This window comes from Anopheles stephensi, chromosome 2, assembly GCF_013141755.1.
Source record: "Anopheles stephensi strain Indian chromosome 2, UCI_ANSTEP_V1.0, whole genome shotgun sequence".
NCBI classification, from domain to species: Eukaryota; Metazoa; Arthropoda; class Insecta; order Diptera; family Culicidae; genus Anopheles; species Anopheles stephensi.
This window is the reverse complement of record NC_050202.1, coordinates 52408366-52420489: the sequence shown is the minus strand read 5'-3', so window position 1 is coordinate 52420489 and position 12124 is coordinate 52408366. Positions and strand designations below refer to the sequence as shown.

The following is a 12124-nucleotide window of genomic DNA, read 5'->3' as shown; positions in this document are numbered from 1 at the left end:
ATCGAATGCGATTTCTAAAATAATAAGGCAATACTGTAGCTTCTCCATTACTCCTACCATTGATAGCAACTGGGAAGGAACTTATCCAGCAAGAATTTCCTAAATAATACTTGAGACCTACAGTTATTGATTTTCCATGGATATTGAATCCCTCTACTATGTTCATCCCATCTGAGTAACTGTCATAAAGCACAGACAGTGTCACATTCCCCTGAAACATTGACTTTATAGTGATCAGGACACTTTTTTAAGTGAAATGAATGGCTTGGGATTACCGTCGATGCACTTTAAAGACGTTGTGCGGTGGATGCGTCAGAACAGTACCGAAAAGTCCCTGAAGATTGTTACTTTGTTCTGATCTCTTTTTTTTAGGATAACTGTCGGGTGCTTGGTTCAGCTTGGGTTGTCTTGAAGATCGCCGTTCCTTTGTCCATTTTTTATTTGATGCTTGAACTTCATCCCAAGATCATATAGGTCGCAGTGAGATGTATCATGATCATGCCATTATTAGGGTTGTCACGATGATTTCCGATGATCCTGGTCATGCACTCGTTCCAAAGACCAATTTTCAATAACTTAATGGTACTACCACTTGTTACAACCTTAATTCCACAGGTTTGCTTCTGCTAATCATATAATATGTACCCTGTCTTGTTCTTAGTATCTGAATCAATCTTTTTATTTCAACACAGTACATTGCCGTGGGTCATAGAGATTGTCTTCTATGTGTTATAAAGTCTTTAAATTTTTTATCACATAATTTTTGAAGGTAATATTTTTACCCTAAATCTTAAATCCTTAAATACGTCTATATAGTCTTCCGAGAGACATAAATGAAAAAAAAAAATCGTTCGTTCCAACTTCAACATACAATCTAGCGACTAGCTTTGAGTCGGTAGTGTATTAGGAACTGGCTTGTCTCACGATTCACCTGATGTTCTGCATGACTTCCCAAAGTAGTTTGCCGTGGACCACTGATTCGTAAGTTACGCCGGATATCCGGGGTCTTGTACTGCTTGAACTTAATCCCTCTTCAATATTTAATGAGCTCGCAGTGCTCCACTAGATGCCCAGACTCCAAAGCTTAAAAGAGGACTCCATAGAGGCAGAAACCTTTCGTATCTCTTTGGAGTTTTTTCGCTCAGGTCAAGGAATACGCTCCAAATTGTTCAGCCTCGTTCCAGCGCTTGGTCGATCCGATCCTATGTACCGCATGACGACTGTTCTTAACACTGTTGCGGACGCATTCAACTTCGATTACTCTATTGAACCACTCAAAGACGGACTCCGACTCCTGGTCTTTGTTTAACTCTTTACTGTGAAAATAACTCTTAACTTTACTTTAGAGAATCTCAACTAGGCGAATCAAATCTGAACTTTTTTTATAAATATACTTGATTTACTTTATTTTAACTAGAGTTGTAAACTTTTATTATAGATATTCAAAATCATTTAACATGAAACGTCCTCAGCAAGTGACTCAGGTGTACTAAATAATTTATAAATTTTAGTTAAAAAAATATAATGTAAAAAATTTGCAAGTATGCAAAAAAAACATTTAAATTACCGCTTAATCAACAGTTCACTCTTCTTTCTGCACTGCCAAATTTAGTCTTGCAGGTTCACCTTTGCGCCGTTTTTCTCGTCTTTTCAACGCGCAATTGTGATTATGACACTGGGAGCACCACGTGCAGGACGCAGTGGTTCGCTTTCGCTAGCTGATAAGAAAGAATTGGCAATAATTTGTGGTTCCCTTCGAGTCCGAAACCAATCTTCACCGTGCCGTAACTGTAACTCACCATAGCGGCCCCAGCGAACCGATCCGCCCGAGGGCAGCGGTTTGTAATCATGCGGGGTCTCTCAGTCCATACGGCGATCGCGTCAGCGTGCAGTGTGTGCGTGTTTCTTGGTGGTCTGCTTGGAGCCGCTCGATTGGAAGTTCGGTCCGCGTTAGTCGCTCGAGTGCGTTCGGTCTGAGTGGATTGCGCGTGTGGTGTTGCTGCTGGTCCAACGCGTGTGCTCTGACCGCGAACGACCTTCGAGGTCAGTAACGACTCGGCACAGAGCGGGGGCTCGTCCGACTCGGCTTTGTTGCACGCGTTAATACTGGTCACGACGGGTGAAATAGGTACCCATGAATGTTTCGCGCATGTAGGCCCAGTTTCGATAAAGTCTTCACAACAAAGGAAAAGGGCCATAAATTGTGTTAAAGTGTGTATCAGTGTGTGAGTGGTGGTGTAGTGCTGGTGATAGCAACCGACCCGAAACAAACGAGTCTTGAAGAAAGTCAAACCCGCACAAAAGTCGTGTGACAACCATGACCGATGTTGGTGAAGTATCGTCTCCGTCGGTCGTACCACTGACGGAGGATGATCCGGAGCAGGCGCCACCGAAAGACAAAGGGCTATGGCGTGATCTGGTGGCCTACTGGATACTGGGACTGTGCAACAACTACGGGTACGTGGTGATGCTGACCGCTGCGCACGATATTCTCAAGGAGCTGGAGGGAGATGGTCACGCCAAGAGTGCAATGTTGGTGAGTAGTGAAAGCGTTTCGGTGGGGATGGTTCGAAGGTGAGATCGGGTTCAGGTTCGTGCGACTCACAGTGGCTATGTCTGTTTGAGTGAGTGTTTGTTTTTCGATAGGCACCTCACCTATATGCACGTAGTAGTAGCACCATGCGCGATTTATTTGCAAACAAACGTGCGCGTCTCGCAGCTGTTTTGATCGATCGTACACAACAAACAGCTCTGCGAGGTTTTCGCTTATGCAAATTTTACGTGTTACTGAGACGATGAGCTGGCATCGCTTGAAACGGGGAATCACCCCGAACTTGTAAGCGTGGTGAAGATCGTCACGTGGTCCACCAAGCTAGGTGGATAGTCATGTAGGATAGTCACGATGCGTCTGAGGCGAATGATTGATTAGCCAATTCTTTTCAACCATCCTCAATGTCTCGGTCGTCGGTAGCTACCTGATAACCGGACCTTAACCCTGGATGGTATGAGACCTTCTTAGTCCGTTTACGAAAGCGCCGGCGTGATCGGCCTACACAAAACGGACACTTGCACCGTTCAAGGTTTGCCATAGGGCCTATCTGCGCATGGTACGATTGACAGTTTATCAGCAGCAGCTCAACGAGGAGGCGGTCGTATAAGATAAAGACAAATTAAAGCAAATACTAAAGCTACACCCACATACCGGTGCCCGATAATAACAACTCGTTGGAGATCACAATGATTTTACAAGCTGTCTGTGACGGACAGCCCGTGTTGGGGGACCTTCAATGGAGACCCCCGATAAGATTATTGGGACAGAAATCAGCAGCTGGCGTTATGGTACCGTTGCGATTGGAATAATCAAATTGGTAAATTGAATTGCTCTCTGATGGTTTTGCGTGCTGCGGACGTTTGCTGCAGAGCAGTGTTGTTATCAGAAGCAACGCGTTATGAATTACACACTTCCTTGTTTCATTGCGCGTATTGTTGGATGCCATTATTGCGACGGCTACGATAAGAGAGAAGAAACTTCAAGCCTTTACTTTGACTGTAAAGGGTCAAACATGGCTTACAATTAATTTAAATCATTTAAAAGGGAGTCATAATGAAGGCAAATATGGTTGTTTTTTTATTCTAATATTTTTGATCGATTATTGGCTTAAAGAACATTCAAAATAAAAGAAATTGAACATACATAACTTAAAAAACAATTAAGAAAATTGAGTTTTCAAAACATATTTTATAAAAAGATACATATATCCGTTGGATATATAGTAGCTCTAAACGATCTTTAAATTGATCAATATTTTCTGATATATTAAATATATTTTAAGAGCAGTACGGCTAAGCTGTTCTATAAGAATAAAAAACCAGAAAAAATGGAATAAAAGAGAGATGAGCGCAGCCACAGACCGCTGCAAAAATGTGAAAACAAATCTTTGGTAATTTTTTTCTTCTTTTACTCTAATTTTTGTATAATTTTGTCTTGGTTTTCGATACTCACGTCGCACTTAAAGCTATTTATATTCCAAAAAGAACTATTTCTCATTATATTTATATAGCTCCTGCGCTTGTTTTGGGTACTGTACCACGGATGTATATACATATTTTGAGAGACATTTTTTGTAGTTTTATATTACAGAAAAATAGGACCAAAAAAAGGGCAAGAAAAAAAACTAAAATTCAATATGTTTCAAATTTTGCAAAAAAAAAACTCCAATAACGGCAAACCAGGTTTCACTAAACATTCGTAAGTGGCCTTATAGTTATATTACGTGAAGCAATTTTCAACCCAAAATGTGCAAAAAAGATGAGTAAAAAGGCATTTCTTTATACTCTACATCTTTGCAGAATATCATATTTACCTATGTCTTCCACTTTTCTATTTATATTAAAAAAAAAAAAACAAATTAGTGGTCTTATTGTTATGCTACACGCACTGTAATACAGATTAAAAAAAACAATTTGTATAAAAATATTTCTCCGCATTCTAAAAAAATCAATCAGTCCGTATCAAGGGGCTGTAACATCTAATTTCTGTTTCTATTTAAACTGGATAAAAATACTCAAATAAATTAAAACAATTCTTTAAGACTGAACTATATTACCGAGTTGAAAAAAGAAACCATATTTGTAGCAAACAAAACTGACATGTACCAATCATTGTGCTATTATCACGCTCTTTATTTATGTGGAGATTTGAGAGACAAAAATGCCACAAAGATCATGGTTATTTTTCACATAACTTTTATATTAAAATTATGGTAAAAATTTCAACCAATATCAATTCAGTTCAGTTGCATATTTCTGGAACACACAAACGGAAAATCGTGCAAATTTGACGTTCACGTTTTAGTATTAAACTTCGTTGTAATATAAACTAATTGTTTATATTTGTATTCAAAAATTATTTAAAAATACTTTCAGCATTATGCTGATGATCTTTCAAACAAAACTTCAACAGTAAAAAGCAACTAATGTGTCTATCTATCTTTTTTCTGTAAATCATTTTTTTAAACTATTTTATCAGCAGATAAGTGCATTTTTTTGTAAAAATGTTATATAAAATCGTCCAAATTATTTTACACATAGCCTGTATAAAATACAGGGGATGTATACGAAAATAATAAGCTTACATTTCAAAAGACAATTTAAAGCAATTTCATGACACTGCTTATAGTTTTGAGAAACAAATGAAGCAATAGGACAGTTTACTTTCTTATTTATAAAATAGAGAGGAATTATCGGCCACCGGACCGAGGCGATTACGGCGCCGGTCTTCACAAGGCAGGACCGGGGCTCAATTCCCATCCAGACCGCCTCCCCGTACGCAGGGCTGCCTACTTTGCTATGGGTAAAATCAAGTCACAGAAAGCCAGAAATGGCAGGCCGAGACCTTTCACGGTTGTAGAGCCAAGTAAGAAGAAGAAGAAGAAGAAGAAGAGGAGGAGATATTATAGCTGAATATTTAAATGAAAAAAAAACTTTAAAAAAATACACTCTTTTACACTCATAAAAAAAGGTAAAATATTTTACAAAATGCAGATCGAATTGTTTTATTACGTAAATGTCGCTATCTTACAAAGCCTTTGAGAAATATGTATTACATTTTTGAATGCGTCTTCTATTTATTAGGCTTAACATTTGTATGAATATCATTGTTAGTGCTCTAAAAGACGCATGCCGTTACGCGATGTCGCTTTTCCAACCATCTATACTGTTTGTGTGTGATGCAAAGCTGACTGAGCTGTCTGCTGTGAAGTACAGTCGCATGACATAAACCCAACGCCCAATTACGAGCACAAACTCGGCACCGTGCAAGTGAGCCATTTTTCTAAGCCTCTCCAGCTTTCCACAACACGGGAAATGGTCCCCTGAAGTCTCGTTGTTGAAAAATTCACCCCATACGGCCGGATTGTGTTTTGGTAGGCAGTGTTGAAATCAAGTTTCGAAAATCGATGGTACGGAAGAGGTACCTGGAAGCGATAAATGAACAAAAGGCACCCTGAGGCGTTTTTCTGTCGATGTTTACTGCGCTTAGCGACATGCCGTTGGTGGAACACTGGCTGGGTTTTGTTGCTTACGGGCATCTGGAGTAAATGGCCAGCTGGGAATGTTGTACCACGTTTATGGTGCTGTGTTGCTCAGGAACTGTGGAACGGGTTGGTCGTCATCGATCAGGTGAATGGTATGCATCGAGATTCTGCATGCTATATCATTAATGCTTTGAGTAGCAATATGGACAGGCCGTTTCACTGGAATAAAAAATTGTTTTAGTATAAGCAAAGAATTAACCCGCGTAAACTTTCGACGAAGGTTAATTGTTACATACGGAGGCCTATATGTACTTATTTTAATATAATTGTATAGAACCTGTTTTGGATGATGACTTTGAAAGAGAATGAAATATGTTGATGGTTTAGGATATTCATTTATGTGAAATCTGAACAGCTATGCTCGAGTGGCAGAAGCATAGCTGCAAAGGTCTTCACACGACAAGACTGGGGATTACAAACCATCCAGACTGCCTAACTATACGCAGGACTAGCTATCTAGCTTCTGATAAAATTAAATCACGAAAGGCTAGCCAGTGGAAACCATGGCACGCCAAGGCCTCTCTAGGTCCGGGTCGATTTGCTAATGAACAAGTAGCGTGGATTGACATGAATCCCTTGCAATCATGGATAAGACCGAATTCACCGAACTCACGGGACAATTTCAACCGGTCATAACCCGAGACTAGCTGAGCTCTGGGTTGCTTACGGGTGGCCGACCGGTGGGTACGGGTAAAATCAAGTCACAGAAAGCCCGGAATGGCAGGCCGAGGCCTGTCGAGGTTGTAGTGTCAAGGTAAAAGAAGAAGCAAATTCTACTCAGTTTTGATAGAATATAACTTGCAAGAAGTATTCTTCAAAAAAATTGTCAAAACCCTAGCGGGTTACGACAGTTCTTTGGGACAATAGCCATGTCATGCTCTCAAAACACGATCATAGCATGTTTGCAACTCTTTCAATGCCATGACGATCAGTTGTAACTTCGTATTAGCTACAGAATGTTAGGATAAACTGCTGCAAAAGAAGTTTTTTTCGCAAAATCTATTCCATGCTTCTGGGGTCAATTAGGATCCTAGGAATAGGAAGCGCTCCCAGTCGTTGACCATTATTGATTGACTACTCACTGCAGTGAGCCAAAAAACCCACTAGACGAAAGAACATTCGTTGAGAAGCAGTTTGACGTCTCTGCGTTATCTCATTTGGTTGTGTAAACCTACCCTGGACCCTGGTTGGATGCAATTTGAACTCCGGCCGTGCCGTGTGAAGACTGGCGCCACTATCGACTTAGCCAACGTGATACTATGATTCTAAGTAGGTACAAATTTAGTGGCATTGAAATTAATCGGATTTCCTCAAGGATCTCGGTGTTTGGCTAGCTACGAAGCTTACATTTAACGATCATTTGGAATTGCTACGAAAAGCTAACCGTATGTTAGGACTTGCGATCGATCCTTGAATATGCTTGTGTCGTTTGGTCTCCTGTCGGTGTGTCGGCGATGATTGCTAGGAAGGTGCCTGTTCTGCGCAGCTTCACACGTCTTCCTACTCGTCGGTTCCTTCCGGGTTACCCTAATGCGACTGTTCCCTTATATCCTTTTCGCTGTCACTTATTAGGCTTTGAAACCTTGCATACTCGTAATTCTTATTCCAAATCTTCCTTTATTGATGGACTTTTGCTCAACAACACGGTTGCTGCTTCTCTCCTTTCATGTCTTTCTTTACCCGTCACCCGCGAGTAATACCTCCTCACCATATACCAAAAAGGCTTATGCGTTCCGACCAGAGTGACCTTCTTCACAGAGCGCAAGTAGCATTTAACAGCTCTCAACATCTACTTTACTATCACGCCCAGTTGCCAACTTTTCGTTCCCGTCTTCGTGTTTGCTTTACCGAATCTTTGCCATAATGCAAATGGGCAGACTTTTGTTAATAATAAATAAATAAACAAAAAAAATAAAAAGGAGCAGTTGTAATCAATACGACCAGGCTGTTTCTGATTAATAACAATAAGAAAATGTTGTAAAACTCTGTGCAATTGTAATTGCAAGAGGGCCTAATTACGATGGGCCTAAACAGATTGACGGCGGGCGTTTTCAGGTGGCCGAGGCAATAATGGAGCCGGTCTTCACACGGCCAAATCGGGGTTCTTATCCCATCTGGACCACCTTTCCGTACGCAGGACTGACTATCCAGCTTAGGGTGAAATCAAGGCACTTAAAGCCAGAGGGCAGGCCAAGATCTCTCGGGGTTGTAGAGCCATAGCTGCTCCAAAATAATTTTATAGCCCTATAATATGTTGACTGTATATCAAAGACATGATACAACAGACGATAAATAGTTTGGGAAATCGTTAGGACGCAGGCCCATCGAATAGAATATCATAAACATCGAGCACTCGGTAGTTCGATTCATTTTCAATCCTATTTCCAGTTAAAGCAATGCTAATTAAGCAATTAGTTCGCGGTCTACAGTATCGGTTGCACAACACTTACTACAGCCTTACAACAGCTCTGAATGGCCAAAATGCAACCTTCTTTTCAAAAGGCGCTCAGTTCACAGTCATAAAACGTTCCACAAACTCCATTCTCCCAGCCAAAAACACATTTCAACCGTTTCAACTACTGCTGCTAATGAGTCGCGCAACCGTTCCCTCAGGAAACGGTCGAGCATCGCGTGAATTGCAATATCATTTTAGCCTCCCCATCGCGGAAAAACGGAGCCCGCACAACACGCCCAATCTGTTGATGGACCGGTTGGAAACGATTTATGAGTAACTTTTCTCGCTTTTGTACCCCGTCCACAGAACGACTACGGCGGCGTAGCGAACACGACGGCCCGTGCCGATGACGTTACCTTTGGCTATGAGGCACGTCCGTGCAACAAGCTCTCGACCGGTGCAATCCTGCTGGCGGACATACTTCCAGCACTGGCCGTCAAATCGATTGCATCCTTTCTACCGCTGGCAAAACAGTACGTACGGGCAGACAACGCTCGCCGAAGCTTTTCTCACGTTTCACGGACTAACATTGGACCTGCCGGTGGTGTCCGGTTCTTTTTTTGTTTTTGGTTTTGTTTCCTAAATTTTTCTTTCCCACCATTGTAGCGTTCGAATTTTCCTGTGTGTAGCGGCAGCCGCCGCAGGCTTCCTGCTGACGGCGTTCGCAACCGTCGAATGGGTGCTGTTCGTTGGCGTAATAGCGACCTCGTTCTCGTCCGGGCTCGGTGAGGCCACCTTTCTGGCTTACGCGACGTACTTCAACAAGTTAGTAGCGCAGCTTTTATTAGTTTTTAATGAACGGCGTGTAACGAGTTCTGTTCCCGCTTTCATCACGCACAGAAACGTTATTTCCACCTGGTCGTCTGGGACGGGTGGTGCCGGCATTGCCGGGTCCCTTTCGTACACCGGGCTGACGGGACTCGGCCTGACGCCAAAGACTACCATCCTGATCATGCTGGTTGTGCCGGGGCTGGAAGCGGCCGCGTTTTGGTTGCTGCTTCGCCATAAGGACACGGACAAACCGGCCGTGCTGGAGGAGGCGAACGAAAAGCCGGAAGAGGTGGACTACAGCACGCTGCCGGCGGATGAGCGACCGCTCGAGAACTGGAACGAACGCATCCGGTACATTCCGTCACTGTTTATCTACATGATTCCTTTGATATTGGTGTACCTGCTGGAGTACTACATCAACCAGGGACTGGTGAGTGTGTGATTGCAATAAAAAAGCTCTCGAAAGCTAGAAGAAAAATCCATCCCAAAATTATCACTTCTTTTTCACCCATTTCCCACAGTTTGAGCTGGTGTACTTCCCCGGCATCTGGCTCTCCCAGTCGGAGCAGTACCGATGGTACCAGGTGATCTACCAGATCGGTGTGTTCATATCGCGCTCGTCCGTCAACCTGATCCAGTTCCGGCAGGTGTGGATTATGGCGGTGTTCCAGTTCCTGAACGTGGTGTACTTCACCTTCGAGGCGGTATACTACTTTACGCCCTCGATCTGGATCATCTTCGCGCTTATTCTGTGGGAAGGATTGCTTGGCGGCGGTGGCTACGTCAACACGTTCTACCGCATCCAGACGGATGTGCCGGCGGCAAGGCGTGAGTACGCGATGATGGTTACGTCCATCTCGGACTCGGTCGGTATTGCGCTGGCCGGTGTCGCTGCCATACCGTCGCACAATGCGATCTGTGATCTGCCGGTGCCCGATCGGTTGCTCTAGCTGCGGGAAAACACGGGAACGTTTGAGATGAGCGTTTGTTTGTCGCTAGACGGTATCAGGGATGTTGTTATAAGCACAAAAACAGTCAAATAAATATTTTGTGTAGCGTTTTTACATACATTTCATATCCTGCTTTGTGTGTCTATTCGGTTTGTGTCTTAAATTTGACTGAGCTAAAATGTCTAAAGGCTAGGCTAAGCAAAGTCTAAGTCCTTCAAGGAACTATATATGAAGATTTTTTCGTACTATCAGTTTTGTATCAGAATGAAGTAGTTAGGAATCGTAAGGCTTTTTCTGGCTATTGGTAGAACATAGCAGTTGCTATGTGTTTACCATGATATTGCAGTCCGACTGTTCTTCTTCTTCTTGGCTATACGACCTCTTAGGAAATGGCTGCCATTTCTGGCTTAGTAGACTTATCGATAATACGTATACAAGCAGATAATACTCACGATCTGGATGGGATTTGATCTCCGGTGCAGCCGTGTGAAGACCGGCACCGTTATAGCTTCTGCCACCAGGTCGGGGTTGAAGTCCTAGACAGGACTGTTCAGATGATAAAACAACACAATCAGCAAACCCAATCGACGCCAGTTCGAAGTCCACTTAGGGCTCGAGAACGCTTGAAACCGGTAGGATGGCGTCAATCTTCCTACAATCTGTCTCACCTGCTGCTCCAACTGATTTCCATTTGAAGTGAGATTGGTATCCAGGTTCTACGATTCCTGTTACATAATTTCGCGTAACGTATTCTAATTAAATGTCCCGGGATTCCTAGCGTAAATTATTGGATCCCTGATTTAAGACCACGGATCGCGACAATTTTATTCTTTTTGACATCTGATCTGCGATCTTGGGATCCTTGCTTAGGATTTAGGGTTCCAGATATCTAATTTGTGTTCCTAGGGTCTCTTTCTATCGGTTCTTTTTTTTAATATAGCAGGAGTGATTAGGTAAACGGTGAAGAAGGCCCCGGGGAGACCATGAATATTGTAATGCTGTAGGTATTGGTGTGCTTTTTTGCGAATTGTGTTGATTTGATTACCATTGATGACAAGACCAAATCTGTGATAGACGTCAACGACGTCATCAACACGACATCGTAATTTATCCTATTTGTTACTTTACTAAGAAAGCAAGAGTTAACGACAAATTTATCTTTGCATCCAATTACGCTCCGAAAAAGGACTATTTTGTGCAATTAATTCCTTGAAAGATTGTGGTGTGTAGGGCGTATGAAATCATTTGTCAGAAGTTGTTATCTTCATAAGCGAGGTCTTCCCAGATGGCTTAGAGGAAATCATTTCTCAGGCTGGAGTCAATGAGTCAATAATACTGAATACATAAGATAAATTTAGCAAAATCGAAATAAAAATTCGAGTCAGAAGAAAAGACATTGTGCCAGCAGGGCCGTTGCTGTAGTAAATCAATCAGGTCACAAAGCAATCAAGATTAAGCTTTACAAGATATCGGATTAGCCTATCGCCTAACATCTTCGTAGAAGGCAAAAAAGATTGCTGCTTCCATCGCCGAAAACGCCTGAAGTTATGCAATGTTTCAGTACTCTCTTGGTTTATCGATGTTTTAATCGCTAGTTTCGAATATGAATACTAAAATAACCAATGTTCACACTCTGGACGACTCCAAAAAACTTTAAAAAGTCAAATAATCTTCACCCTCCCCTTTTATTTTTGATGCTGCGAAAAAGATAGGCAAAAATTAAAATTCAGTATGCTTTTGCCATTTACAAAACCAGATTCTTTTGAGCACACAAGACACACACGCGGAGATAAAAAAAAAGAAAAGATTGCAGAGAAAAACCTTAAAGTCGTCCCCTTTATCGTTATATAAGA

The 12124-nt window shown here is 42.1% G+C and overlaps 1 protein-coding gene across 1 annotated transcript; it reads left to right on the top strand.

The window, feature by feature from the left end:
- Positions 1–1867: 1867 nt before the first annotated feature.
- On the top strand, positions 1868–10396 carry LOC118502715 (battenin). The gene is made up of 5 exons (XM_036035266.1): positions 1868–2536; positions 8857–9023; positions 9157–9315; positions 9391–9751; positions 9843–10396. Exons 1-5 carry the CDS (start codon positions 2318–2320, stop codon positions 10269–10271), a joined length of 1335 nt encoding a protein of 444 aa, XP_035891159.1. The 5' UTR covers positions 1868–2317; the 3' UTR covers positions 10272–10396.
- The last annotated feature ends 1728 nt before the right edge of the window (positions 10397–12124 follow it).

What these genes read in the sequence shown, in the direction of transcription:
- LOC118502715 (XM_036035266.1), top strand. Translation starts at nt 2,318, where the DNA reads ATGACCGATGTTGGTGAAGTATCGTCTCCGTCGGTCGTACCACTGACG. An exon ending in ACGCCAAGAGTGCAATGTTG is followed by an intron (nt 2,537 to 8,856) that starts GTGAGTAGTGAA and finishes CCCCGTCCACAG; the next exon opens with AACGACTACGGCGGCGTAGC. An exon ending in TACGCGACGTACTTCAACAA is followed by an intron (nt 9,316 to 9,390) that starts GTTAGTAGCGCA and finishes CATCACGCACAG; the next exon opens with AAACGTTATTTCCACCTGGT.